Below are 14,753 nucleotides of genomic sequence, written 5' to 3' on the forward strand. Positions count from 1 at the left end.
TGAAGTTTGATGACATAACACAAGACAAAACAACAAACACATCACTACAAAATAAACATATGAATATAAACATATCATCTAAAACTAGCAAAGCCAGTTTCAAAACAAACCATTTTTGAAGTCAAAGATCGTACATTAAAAGGCAGATTATCCCAATCCGCATAAAACATAATGTGAAGAATGTTTGTGATATGATGAATATGACATCGGATACTGTCGCAAATAATTAGGGCAGTTAAATGTACACATTTGAGGATAAATTGCAGCCAGTGAAGATGCCTTCTGATATTGAGTGGAGAATATGTGAGTAAATCATACAATGGTGTGTCAAATGAACATCCCATTACAAATCTGCACAGTTTACTGTAAACTGTAGACGACACCACTGAACTGAAACAGAACTGAACATGAAATGATGGTGATTAATGAGCATAAGTGTCCATAACAACAAATGAATGATCGAGGCAGACGATGACGAAACAAACGAGTCCAAACACACATGATTTGCAGAGCATTAACATCTGATTAGAGAATATTTTGAGTTAAGTGAGGTTTTGAAGTATAAATGCCAGTATCGTCTGCATAAAGACGAGAAGAAGAGTGTGAAAACACTAAAGGAAGATCATTAATGAAGATAGAAAAGAGAAGAGGACCCAACGCTGAGCCTTGTGGTACCCCTCTTTCTGGGGTAAGTAAATCAGATTGTTTCTCTTGAAGAACAACTCGTTGTTTTCTGTTATGTAGATCAGAGTTAAACCACAATAAAGTATTCTGAGACAAACCAACTGCATAAAGCTTATCTAATAATAAGTAATGATCAACTAGATCAAAAGCCTTCTTAAGATCAATGAAAATAGCGCCTGGAAATAAAATACACTGTTAGTCAATTTTAGAAGAGCACTAGTTGTTGAATAATTAGGCCTTAGGACAGATTGAAGAGGGGATAACATATTATTATTTTCTAAATACTTTGATAACTGATTATTAGGGGTGTAACGATACCATATCGATTCGATATATCATGAAACTGAACTCACGATACAATATTATTGCGATACTCCATGACATATGATAAAAGGTTAACAAAAAATGAACTGTTGATTAAAAAGCTAAAGTAGTTTTTTCATGTGTGTGTGAATGAATAGTCTTGGACTTGGTGCTGAAACCCAAAGCTCAGGACAATAGAGATGCCAGAATAACAATATTCATGATTCTGAAGATGAAAATACAGAATTATTCTAGACGAATATGCTTGTCACTGGCTAGATATATTTAAAATAATGTATAGGCCACTTTTTACACAAATATCCCCCCCATATTATACATTATATTCAACATTATAGCAGTTTAATGTAGTACTGACACTAAAACTTTTTCTCACACAGTAATTTTTATTTCGGGTACATAATACACAATACATATTGTCACTATCCACGATACACACAGTTGCGTTTTTTGTATTGCGATATTTTGTGACACCCAAATACTTCAGCAATAATACAAATTATTGATATAGGTGTATAATTTTGTGGACCAAGAATATCACCTCATTTATAGATTGGAGTAATGCGGGAGTACTTCCAGATCTCACTGGTATGTAATGACATGCAGCCTATTTATTTATTTGTTTATTTAATTAATTAATTAGCCTTAAAAGTATTTATTTTAATTATTAAGTTAACGCACAAACTTGAGCAGCCACAGTAAACAGTGTTCTCAGGAGCGGGCGCCCCCTGCCGGCGCGGAGAGGACAGGACAAGCTCTCGTGGGTACAGTAGATATCGCTGCGTCATTTATCCAGCGATCTTATCATTCACAATATATCACTGCCATCTTGTTGCTTCTTACGCTTTACATAATACAAATTTTAATGACACAATTTTGTTATACACTTTAAATGTATAATTACAATGTAACACGGACACCTTAAAATAATTATTTTATATGAACTACATGTAGGATTGGGTTTTGGTTTAGGGTTAGTTGCAATTATGCATACTTTATAGTTATTATTACTATAGTAACTACATGTAACACGTGTAACGAGGACACTGAAATAAAGTGTTTTCATTAAACGTTATAATTTTATTAAGCATGCTTTTGCCGCTTACACTATATTCTTAATAAATAAAGATACAATGCGTACAAAATTCACACAATCCCCATTGCTATTTCGTCCAACACTGGGATCTTTAGCCTAGAATACAATAAAATCTCCAAAACAAAAATATATTTTGATCAATTGATTAACTTATTCACTCGCGTCACAGTTCCTGTAATCTCTAAGAGTCTGTAGAAGTTATCTGCTATCGTTTTATATACATTATTTTTGCCTCTAGTTGTAGATGCTATTTTACTTTGTAATGAAATAAATACAATTTATGCAGAAATGAATGAACTCTGAAACTGCAGTAACGATCTCTGACCTGTAGAGGGCGCACACAGTGGCTGCACGCATGCCAGTTCTGCGCTCTGATTGGCTGAACCTTGAGACGTCGCATTCGCTCATTGGATGGCGTGGCAAGGTCATGACTTCGGTGCGCATGCGCAGAGTCAGTTCCCAGCGCCGTGTCAATGTGGGGCGAAAAGCAGCAGATCTGAACGCTTGCAGAAGATTGTACACTCGGGTTCAAGGCTTTTAAACATCGGATCGCGTGTTTTGTCGCGTATAAACAGAGGAAACATCATGACGAGCAGCTCAAAGCGGAAAGAGGAGGTTCATGTGGTCAATGGAGGAGTGAAGCAGTCCGCGTGGAGCAAAGCCATCAGCTGTAAAGCAGTGTGGGAAGAGAAGGTCTGATCTGTTCACACTCACAGTCTCACACACTGCCATCAAGTGTGTGTGTGTGTCTCTTATAATAATGATAATGTGTCCCAGCAGAAGCAGACGCGTGTATGTGCACTGTGATGTTCACTGAGTAGGGTTCAGGGCTTTAGGTGTCTAGTGTAGGGATTGGGCTGTTTAAAGGAGATTACTGCTGCTGGCCTGTGCTGATCCACAGTTATTATCACACACATATATATATATATATATATATATATATATAATTATATATTATCATAAGCATATAAGTGCTGTAAATCGATAAAAAAGTTAACCAATTAATCGCGATTAGTCGCACATTATATACAACTTTTTTAAATATATTTTATTGTTAATATTAATTCTATTTTTACATTTTACTTTTTTTTGTATATTATAATATAATTTCACATTTAATCTCCAAATGAATGTAGAAACAACATGAAGACAGTAGCCTATGTTTTAAATAGGGCTGTGAAAAGATTAATCGCGATTAATCGCATCAAAAATGAAAGTTTGTGTTTACATTATATATGTGTGTGTACTGTGTATAATTATTTTGTATATATAAATACAAACACTTGCATGTATATATTTAAGAAAAATGTGTTATTTATATATACAAATATTTATATTTATATATAATATAAATTATATGTTAATATATACAGTATATATACATGCAAATATTTCTTAAATAAATACATGCATGTGTGTGTATTTATATATACAAAATAATTATACACAGTACACACACATATATTATGCAAACACAAACTTTCATTTTGGATGCGATTAATCGCGATTAATCTTTTCACAGCCCTAATTTTAAATATTTGTTTATTGGCATCTTTTTATGATAGAAGTCGTCACCGATACCAATACTGCAATAATGTCTCTATGAAATTTATTTTTTCGCCTCAATTTTAGGCCATTGATTATAGCCATTCAGCAGTACAGTATAATTGAAAGCTATACATTTTAACATTTATTAGGCTTTAAAAAAATATTACAACTTTTAATTTAAGTAAACTTCTTCACATAAACCCATTGTAATAAATGTCACATTTACCTGCCCTTCAATATCACAGGGCTGGCTCATTTCTTCCCCTATTGGTCCAGTCAGACAGGTTGCTAAAAAATTCACAAAAAGTTATTGTTTTCATTTTTTTTGGGACCCATGTTAGCTTGTAAACAAAGATTTTCAGGTGTCAAACACTTCACAGTTTTCACTGCATAAATTATATTAGTTCTTATTAAAGCTACAAAAGTTATTTAGTCAAGAGCTGTGAGTGATTTTTTTCACATGACCTGGATCTGACACTCATTTTCTCAACTCTTTACGCTCATTTAGGCTAACTCATGTTACTAGGCTAACTCATGTTACTGTGCTAACTCATGTTACTAGGCTAACTCTCGTTGTTACTAGGCTAACTCATGTGACTGTGCTAACGAGGATACTCGACAAAACGGGCATTTGGGCATATTTTTGTGTGTTTATGTCCATTTAAGCTGTCTGGAGGGGCTTTCTGATCATCACTGCACATTAAACATGTTTTACTGGACTGTAATACTTCTAAGCCCTTTGAGAAACTAATCTTAAACATCACATTTACTTATAGTTTCGAATAACTAAACCTTGCTCTCATAGAAATCGGAATGGCATTAAAAAACACAAACTTTCATGCGTTTCTTACTTTTGTTCCTTAATTATCTTTTCTCTTTTAATTGCAGGATGAGTTTTTAGATGTGGTCTACTGGTTCCGTCAGATCATCGCGGTGATATTGGGCGTAATATGGGGTGTGGCTCCACTGAAAGGGTTTCTGGGTATCGTCATGTGAGTACTGAAGCCCTCGACCTGAACACTGGATCACATCATGCAGTCACGCATGAGCTTTAGTGGTGTGTGTGTGTGTGTGTGTGTGTCCTCCAGATTCTGTGTCATCAACGCAGGCGTCCTGTACGTGTACTTCAGCAGTTTCCAGCAGGTGGACGAGGAGGAGTACGGGGGGACGTGGGAGCTCACCAAAGAAGGCTTCATGACTTCATTTGCTTTGTTTCTGGTAGATATGTTTGGCTTTCTCCTGCTAAACCTGTTATACTGTGTTTGGACTGATGCTTTTTGAGGGCAGCAACAATAACAGGCTTTTTGGACTCCAAAACATAAACTTTAGAAGGAAAACTGTAGAACAACTATATCTGGACAGTTCGTAGGTCCTTTGCTGCGTACCAGCTACACTATTAGCTACACTAATGTGAATTTGTTGTGAAATGTACTGTATTCCTGTGATCAAAGCTGTATTTTCAGCATCATTACTCCAGTCTTCAGTGTCACATGAGATCCTTCAGAAATCACTCTAAACGCTGATCCACTCTAAACCGGCATCAGAGAAAGCCAAGAAAAGTTGTTCGAACACTGTAAAAACTCCAGCCGACTGGCACGTTCAGCGCCTGCGTGAGAGATAATACCTGTCCAGCTCACAGCAGATGACAGTAATCTACTCGTCACTAGGAATGCTAACACACAAACCGCTAACGCTGCGGCCGTTTACCGTTAAGGCTCTGTTTACGGCTGGTATTAAAGGGATACTCCACTTTTTTTGGAAATAGGCTCATTGTACACCTCCCCCAGAGTGAAACAGTTGAGTTTTACCGTTTTCGAATCCATTCAGCCGATCTCCGGGTCTGGCGGTACCACTTTTAGCATAGCTTAGCATAGATCATTGAATCGGACAAGACCATTAGCATCTCTCTCAAAAAACTTTGCTGCCGTACCATGAGTGCAGCAGGCGTAATGATATGACGCAGCGCCTGAAAATAGTCCCCAGCTCGGTAACTTCCAACGTGACCGGGACTAAGTTTGTCTAACCTATTAGACCTATTTTCAGGCGCTGCGTCATATCATTACGCCTGCTGGACTCATGGTACGGCAGCAAAGTTTCTTGATTATTACGCAGGAATGAGAGTATAGTTCCTAGCCATATCAGCCTAGAAAATCGCAACTTTTCATTTTCCGTCGGTCTTAGTACACGATGTAACTACAGAAGAGTCAAGTTTTAAATAGGAAAAATATCGAAACTCTTTGGTCATTTTTTTGAGAGAGATGCTAATGGTCTTGTCCGATTCAATGATCTATGCTAAGCTATGCTAAAAGTGGTACCGCCAGACCCGGAGATCGGCCGAAAACTCAACTGTTTAACTCTGGGGGAGTTGTAAAATGAGCCTATTTCCCAAAAAAGTGGAGTATCCCTTTAAGATGTGTTTCGGTCGATCGGATCACAAGTGGACGACTCTAAACACAGGTGTAAACGGGGTGTAAAATGTTTTGAGCTTGTCCACTTTCAGCCACTTCCAGAGGTTTCGACCGGATTGTGTTAGTAGTGTAAACGCTCATGTGGTCGAATGTGTTCAAACAGACACTAAAGACCGTCTTCTCTCCGTCTACTGGACTAATGCGTAACATTATGAGAAGAGCTCTAGACAGACGGGGTTTAAACTGTCGGCTGGAGACTCAAGTTTGGTTTGAAGATGAAAAACATATCAAGCACAATGTTCTCTCACCATTCCTGATCTCTAACACACACTCACAGCGTTCGGCTGGTCTTGTGTCTGTCAGAGCAGAAACTAAAGCTGATGCTCTCCGTGTGTTTCCCGTCGTCTCCGGTCGTGTTCATATGTAAATTACATGAGCTTATTTTATCCATCAAAAGATCTGAAAAAGCACAAACATTTATCCGCCATAGACCCTCCGCTCGAAGAAATCAGGACAGAAGTGGATGAAAGTGGACAAAAGAGACGATTAAAACACCAGGTGTAAACAGGAATGTGTCTCCCTCGTCTGTGTGATCAGATCGACCAAAACACTCTTAACACCAGGTGTAAACAGGGCCTATGAAACTTAACTTGTATTAAAGGGATAGTTCACCCAAAAATGAAACTTCTGTCAGTAATTACTCGCCCTCATGTTGTTCAACCCCGTAAGGCTTTCGTTCATCTTCGGAACACAAATGAAGATATTTCTGATGAGATCTGAGAGCTGGCTCACTCCTCCACAGGCTTCTAGGTAATCGAGATCTGCCATCCCAGAAAGTTAGTAAAGACATCGTTAAAATAGTCTGAGTGACTATAGTGGCTCAACCTTAAGTTTATCAAGCGACAGGAATACTTTTTGTGCGCAAAAAAACTAAAATAACGACTTTATTCAACTATTCATTTTCTTCTTGTTTAAAAAAAAAAAAAAAAGATTCTATGTTTTGCTGAATATAAAGGCTCTTTCACACCGTAAGAGGAATGAAACAGACAGTATGGAGGCAGGAGAGCTGTCAGTCAGCGGGAAAACAGTGTATTTGAAAAAGCAACTCAGATATTTGGTTGTAAATTTAAAAGTAATGTGTTACTAGTTACTTGGAAAAAAGTAATTGATAACGTAACTCACGTTACTTGTAATGTGTTACTCCAAACACTGATTATAACAAGTCTTTGATCAATTTAATGTGTCCGGAATAATCTTTTTTAAATTCCTTAACTGACTGCAAACTTATGAATGGTAGTGTAGTGCGTGGCCTGTTGTGCCTTAAGAAAATATTAATATTAGCCTAATTTTTACATGGCAGGTTAAATTAAGTTAAATCAATAAAGCAAATTCTGAGTATTTTACGTACTTAAAAAGTTGCACAGCTTGCCCCACTTTACATGAAGGAATGTCAGAGTTTATTCCAAAATCAAAGTAAAAAAATAAGTCAAATTTTCCATAAGTTTCTTTCCTTTTTTTGCATTGTGACGGTATGTTCATGGCACATACCAGTAAATTCTCCTCGTCATATGGAATGTTATTCATTTTACTGTAATGAAGGAAGCGTTATTTTATTTAATCGACACTTGATTAATTCAGTACACCAAATACAGTAATAAAACACCCCATTAATTGTTGTTGTAATTGATTATGAATGGAATGAGGGCTGTGATTCCTGTTCATCTCGGCTCTTCTCTGAATGCTGTACAGTGTCTGATAACTGTGTGTGTGTGTGTTTCTTCAGGTGGTTTGGATCATATTCTACACGGCGCTGCACTACGACTGAGGACCTGCAGGAAACCCATAGTCCTGGAGAGACTAAGACAGACATTTTATTTCATTTAAAATGGAAAGGCTGGATCGAGCCACTTTTCCAAGGCCTCTGTCTATGTTACCAGCAGCATGTGTGAGCCTTGAGGAAGAGGTGCATCATGGGTACAAGACCTTCTCGCACCCAGGGGTCATTGAATTTTTTAAGCTAATACTGTCCAGTGCACTGCCACGGCTAATGGGTTCGTAACTGTTATTTCTGTTCGTCCTCTCTGCTCTTTCTCGCTCGAATGCCGCCGTATCGAGCAGGATTTAACTTAATTTTACGTTTTTTGTTGGTTTCTTTCACGATTAGCTTCCAACACGGATTGTCTTACTCTGTTATGAACTGTCAGATACAATAGGAGTGTGTAAATTCTGTACAATTCATTTTATTGAATCCATAATGTATTAAAGAATTTCTTATGTCTCGTTGATGTAACATACTTCTCAGTATTTTATAGTGTATTCATGGAAATGCGAATGTTATGATTAATGTACCTGAGGCTGTAGAGAGACTATTTTCTGGCTGAAATGTTTTGGAGAATAAAATAAATCCTGGGCATTGTCTGCCCCACACTTTTCAACAGATCACGTTCTGATGGACATTTTATCCTTTATCTTTACAAATCCAGTAAAGTTGTTTGTTTGATGACTGTATTGTGAGAGAAGTCCTGGATTTAAAGAGATCCACAACCATCCAATCAATTCCCCACGGACACAATCAAGCCCAGACCCACATTTGTTCTTGTTCGAGAAGCCGTTTTGCTCGGATACATGTACATAAGGAAGTGGCTCAATCCATCTCAACCAGGGAGGCTCAAGATGACTTAAAATTGTTTTAAAATATGGCAAAATAACTACGAATCAAGATTTTAATTCGCCCTCCCAAAACTGTTTCCCCCGTCTTCCCTCCTCCCATTTGAGGAGGTAGCCTAATTTTAAAAGACATGATTTTTTTTTAATTATGGGAAAAGTCATGTAAAATACTAAAATCTTATTGTGATACTAAAATACTAAAACCTTGGTGTGTTCTGGAAGTTCGTTTACCAGGTGAAGTCGTGTTTGCGACTCCAGGTGTGTGTTCAAGTCACTTTACGAGTAAGATGGCGGTGTATCTTCTCTTAATTTAAAATAAAAATAAAAACAGCAAGGTTTTTAACTACTTCTAGAAAATCAAAAACAAAGAATATTCGTCAGGCGTATTTTGCTTATTTATGTTTTTAATTAACTAAATAAAAGCCTAACACTGCCATTCAGTGAGCGCCATGACAGAATGAAAGCGAGGCTGTGAGGGATAGACTTTTCCAATGGCGTAAAAAGCTTTATAAAGCTCAACTGACATTTCTCTGAAAGATATTTTTGCAGTGTTTCGTCAGCAGAACAATCCAAAAACACATTAAATAACAGTACAACCCACTGAAGAGTATGTCTATCCTCACACTCACAGCATCACTTACATTCCCGTTAAACATCAACGACGGCGCAGCTGTGAATAAGGTCTATTGTGGTATTCGCCATGTTTCTTGCACACTTAACCCATCCTGAACCCAACTCGTAAAATAAAATCCCGAGCTTCCCACTCGTATTTAAGACATTGTGGTGGCGTTCATGGGCGTTTAACTCGTAAATACGATCTTTCCGATATGACTACGCACTGGGCATTTTTATTATGATTTACCTACATTTTTTTCTAGTTATACCAAGCTCTAAAAAACTTTAAAGCTGTGAACGTAATGTGCTGTGCAGATATGAATGGATTATTGAAATTAACCCATTAATTGAGTTCAAAATCAACTGAATTTTAACGATTTAGCCGGCATTACGGCAGAAACTGGCTTTTTTATTTAATTTAATTTTTTATTATTTTTTACAGCGTATATAAAAATACATTTTAAGTTATAAATTGTTATCTATTTTATACAATTTTGACATTGATATTATTAATTTCGCACTGAATTCGTCGTGTCTTTGTCGTCCTCTAGTGTTGAGTTCACACGTGCGATCATGACATCACCGAGTTCAATGACGTAGCATCATGGCGGCGCCCCACAACACCATGAAATTCTGGAAACCCGGTAAAATTCATATCGTGTATCGTGTTATACAAACACATGCATATATACATGTTTTGACCTGTGATATTACTCCACAGCACGCGTATGCTGCAGCAGCGCTGTGCTGTGTGTTGATTTATGTGCAGTGTTAGTGTGTATTTGATGTATTAGAGTGTTACTGCAGTGCTGCATGACTATATAACATGATCACGTGCATCATGGACCAGCAACACAACACACAATACACGAAAGTTATCCCACTATAATGATGCATTAGAATGGCAGGACTCATTATTCTCTCGTTGAAGCTCAGCATTTATCCAGGATGCTCTGAATCTACTGATGCATGACAGTAAACATGGAGCTGCTCCTGTCCGTGTGTGAACGGCTACATCAGTACTAGTGTGTGTGTCTCTTCTAGGCTCAGAGGCTCCAGGTGTGTGTGAGGAGAGAGATCTGTCCACTGAGACCACCGGCTCGCCCATCATCTTTAACCCGCACACGGCTCTCTCCATAGAGAAACAGAGGCAGAGGCTGCCCGTCTTCAAGGTAACCACAGATATGTGTGTGTGTGTGTGTGGGGACCGCTGTTAAAAGCAGTGTAGGCAATGTTTGTCATAAACACTTTTTGCTTTACTGGTTGAAACTCTCTTCACATCCTGCTAATAGTCGTTTAAATATTAAATATACGTCTTCTGTGGAAGTCTCAGGTCCAAAAAATGTTCGTCCAATCATTGAATTTGGTCCGATGCGCTTGATTGGTTTAAATGCACACAAAGGAATCAATAAGAGGAATTTTATAACAAGTATCCCATTCCTGACCGTAAGTTTTCGATTACAGAATTGAAATCGATTTTTGATTCCCAACCCTAGTCTTCACAGCGATATTTTGATATTGATCAATATCTGAAGCTGTTCCAGTACTCGTGTTCTGCAGATACACTGATACCAGATGGCCAAGTGACAGCTGGATACACACACTTCTGCTCACACACACTTCTGCTCTCACTCACTCGGCTTGTTTGCTGCGGTTGAATAGTGCTTGTATTGCGCATAATTGTACTAATTCCCGCGGGATTCGCGCTCACACCAAAAGCTGGCGCACGGCTGATCTGTGTGAGTGGCGCTCTCGTAAAGACAGCTCGCGAGAACCAAACTGAGTTGTTTTTCATGGCGTATTGTTCTTAGACGGTCAAATACACACAACGTTATATGTCAAAATGCACGTCTTGGCGAGTATTCAGGTAAATACAGTCAGTTTTGAAACATGAATAGTTGAGAGAAATCGCATTGTGTAACAGTATATTGGATCTGTGCATACACTCTTAAAGTGACAGCAGCCTAATAAACCTAATGAATCAGTCATGTTAATCAGAGAACAAATGACAAAAATCACTCACTGCTCTTGTCACTTTAATTATAAGCATTAATCTGTGTTTGATTTTTACAATGAAGACTATCCAGTGTTTCTTACCCGAGTACTAGCCTACTGTTAGACCCACCTGAAAAACTCAAAGCCATGTTTATTTCATTTGTACTATCATTTGCTATTTGTTTATTTGTTCTTATTTTATTTCCGACTGTTTACTTGTCTTTTTTTTTTTTTTTTTAATTTAGTTCAGTTTCAAATAAAGCCGTCCTGCGCTGTGTGAAAGATATTGCAGCAAAATTACCCAAATTATCACAAACTTTCAGATGATAAAAGAAGTATGGCAGTTTTCCCTGTGGTATCGAATATCGATATTTTTCAAGGTATCGTATCGAAGTAAAAAAATCCAGTATCGTGACAACACTAGTGTTAATTCATTTCACTTTTGGTGTGAAAGGGCCTTTACATTTGCCAAAAAATAAAACTTATTTTTTTTGTTATGAAAAAACAAACAAGCTAGTCCAGCCCAAGTCAGAAAAAGTAATGTATTACATTACTTTCCATAAAAAGTAACTTTTTTTTTAGGGAGTAACGCAATATTATAACACATTATTTTTAGCAGCAACTTTTCCCAACACTTTACTGTTTACAGTATTGTTTGCAGTTTTCCAGTGCAGTTTTCCCTGTATTTATGGATGATGTTTGTTTGTTGCATCCAGCACAGAAACAACATCCTCTATGCGGTGGAGAGTTTCCAGACTGTGGTGATCGTTGGAGAAACAGGATCTGGGAAAAGCACACAAATCCCACAGGTGTGTACCGTCAGTGGCTGCGTTTACATGCAAACACTCAATCCATTAGTGATCGGACTGACGGCTCAGTCGGACTGAAAAGCCTTCGTGTAAACACCGTAATCGATCCGATTGAAATTCCGATCCGATTGAAAGGGGTGGTTCATTCCTTTTCTAATCCGATCGAGAGAACATGTAAACACTTGATCGGATTGAAAACCGAAACTGTAAGGACTGCGCATGTGCAATGACGTATGACGCGCTGAGCGAGCTGTTGTTCCTGTTGAATAAAGTGTCGTATAAATGAGTGTCCCGTCATCCTAAAATCCTCCTTTCCCTCAGCGTCTGTGAAGTGGAGCAGGACAACGTCCCACCAGTCCTTGTTTCGGATTCTCATCCACAGACGACTGGTTTTGGCCATTTTTACTGCGTGATAAAACGCACGGCACAACGGTTCATATGTTCATTTTCTCCAAATTATGACCAGAAATGGATAAATATTAAGTCTGCTGTTTAAAACAGATAAAGAACCAATGTAGGAGAATGGTTATTATGCGCAGACAGTGGGAAACTCTGTATATTCGTGCAGTGTGCGCATGTCGGAAAATCTATCCCGATTTGAAACCAATCACATGTTTAGCGTTCATGTAAACACTACGTTCAGATTCATCAATCGGAATGAATTCAGTCCGATTGAAACAAAAGTTGTGCATGTAAACGTAGCCAGTGAACAGTCCGTTACCCTGCTGGTCAGAGTGAGTTAGCAGTGTTACGGTGATGTGACGTGCGCTGTGTGTGTGTGTGTGTGTGTGTGTGTGTGTGTGTCAGTATCTGCTGGAGGCCGGCTGGGCTGCGGAGGGGAAGGTGATCGGCGTGACGCAGCCTCGACGCGTGGCGGCCACATCTGTACGTATAACCCTTCTCCTCGGCTCATGTGTGATGGGGAACGCCTGCTGGAGTCTGAACGTGTGTGTGTGTGTGTGTGTGTGCACAGGTGGCCGGCCGCGTAGCAGAGGAGAGAGGGGCGTTTCTCGGGCACGAGGTGGGATACACCATCAGGTTCGATGACTGCTCAGACCCACACGCCACTCGCATAAAGGTACAAACGCTCTTTCTCATTCTCAAGCCCTATCCGGACGGGACTAGTTTAGCATGGAGAGGTGGTGTGTGTGTGTGTATATATATATGAAATCTGATTTTCAGCTCCGGATCTTCCTCAGCACTTTATACACAGTGATTCGAACAGTAATGTTGGTGTTGGTTTTATGGTATCAGCTCCAGCCCGAGTCCTCATCCGTCGGCAGCACAGAGAACAGTGTATTCTTGACATGTCGACGACACAAACTCAACTCTTCTACAACTACAGTGTGTGAGGGTCCAAGTAGACGTTGTTCGCAGACAGCTAATGAAGACCATAGGCTGGCATTATGCTAATTTGTTACAAACCTACGATTCGTGCAGGAAGTAAAGCCCTATTCGGACAGGACTAGTTTAACAAGGAGAGGTGGGGTAAAGTAATAATTACCACCAGAGCTTCTCTGTGGTTTTAGTCCCGTCCGAATGTGCATCTCATTAATCATTACGGACAATGTCAGTAAAGATTACGGCGACTTTTACCTTCTGTGAAAAGCTCCGGAAAAATGACCTCAGGTAATGCTAATCCCGTGCGAATAGACCCGCTGTAAATATGTACGTAAATATTTTCTGTTTAAAGTAGTGAACTTGAGACGCTTGAAAAAGCATTTAGTTGCGTTCTAGACGCTGGGACAAACTCAAGTGTTTCACACACACCATTCAGATCAGAAAGAAGATCGACAGCACTTGTTAGAGGCACGAAACATCTTTTAGTGTTAGTGTAAGTGCCTATTACCAGCACAATCCAATCTGAAGGTAATACATCGTCCGACCGGACATAACTGTTTATATACAGTCAAACCAGAATGTATTCAGACACCTTCAACATTTCTCACATTATCACAGTTTATTCGCTATAGTTTAGAAAATGCTAATAAAATATGACAAGCACTCAGAGTGATCAGATCAGCTGATATTTCACTGGTCCTTCTGTTAGACTGTCTCACAGACGAGTTATGTTGAATATCTGGTAAATTTAACTACACAGTTAGATAATACCAATTTAGCTCAGCCAATTACCAAGCAATGCTTCATTTGTTCAGTCTGTGTGTTAAAAGGTCGCATTAGCAATTAAAGAAAACACACTTCAGCAGAACATGGTCTGGTCAAAGTGTCTGAATCATTTTTGGTCCCAAATTTGTATAAATTTTACTGGTAGTCACTGTATGAAGAATATTTGGGTATATTATCTCACAGTTTACTTTATTTTGCTCCTCACTTACAGAAATGAACTATAGTGTCCTGTACCCACTAGAAAAACAATATCAAACTTTATATCTGGTGTTTGAATAATTTTTGGTTTGACTGTATATGAATATAGGTTATATGTGTTTGAGCACGTGATATCAGGAAGCAGCGTAATACACACATGACGACAGGAGGGTGACGGCGATGCGCAAATCGAGTTACTCTCCCACTTCTGCTTGTTTTACTGAGATGTCTTATCCCGTGCGAAAATTACATTATCTACACTTGTAGTCGTATAGGTCATACAAG

At 38.6% G+C, this 14,753-nt stretch overlaps 2 protein-coding genes across 2 annotated transcripts in view; both read left to right on the forward strand.

The window, feature by feature from the left end:
- Positions 1-2,534: 2,534 nt before the first annotated feature.
- rab5if (RAB5 interacting factor) lies at positions 2,535-8,494 on the forward strand. Its single transcript, XM_084427500.1, has 4 exons — positions 2,535-2,794; positions 4,538-4,641; positions 4,738-4,867; positions 7,841-8,494. The coding sequence occupies exons 1-4, from the start codon at positions 2,687-2,689 to the stop codon at positions 7,880-7,882; spliced, it is 384 nt and encodes a 127-aa protein (XP_084283626.1). The 5' UTR covers positions 2,535-2,686; the 3' UTR covers positions 7,883-8,494.
- Positions 8,495-9,870: 1,376 nt separating this feature from the next.
- Positions 9,871-14,753, forward strand: part of dhx35 (DEAH-box helicase 35) — a 24,327-nt gene continuing 19,444 nt past the window's right edge. Inside the window, exons 1-5 of the mRNA XM_084428412.1 lie at positions 9,871-9,983; positions 10,384-10,511; positions 12,051-12,143; positions 12,951-13,028; positions 13,117-13,221. Of these exons, the coding sequence (XP_084284538.1) occupies positions 9,944-9,983; positions 10,384-10,511; positions 12,051-12,143; positions 12,951-13,028; positions 13,117-13,221 (444 nt within the window). The 5' untranslated portion in view covers positions 9,871-9,943. The remainder of the gene's footprint in view (positions 9,984-10,383; positions 10,512-12,050; positions 12,144-12,950; positions 13,029-13,116; positions 13,222-14,753) is intronic.

Source organism: Rutilus rutilus (genome assembly GCF_951802725.1).
Source record: "Rutilus rutilus genome assembly, chromosome: 13".
NCBI lineage: Eukaryota > Metazoa > Chordata > Actinopteri > Cypriniformes > Leuciscidae > Rutilus > Rutilus rutilus.

Coding starts and splice junctions, on each gene's coding strand:
- rab5if (XM_084427500.1), top strand. CDS start 2,687: ATGACGAGCAGCTCAAAGCGGAAAGAGGAGGTTCATGTGGTCAATGGA. Junction 2,795..4,537: donor AAGCAGTGTGGGAAGAGAAG/GTCTGATCTGTT, acceptor TTTTAATTGCAG/GATGAGTTTTTAGATGTGGT. Junction 4,642..4,737: donor GGGTTTCTGGGTATCGTCAT/GTGAGTACTGAA, acceptor TGTGTCCTCCAG/ATTCTGTGTCATCAACGCAG.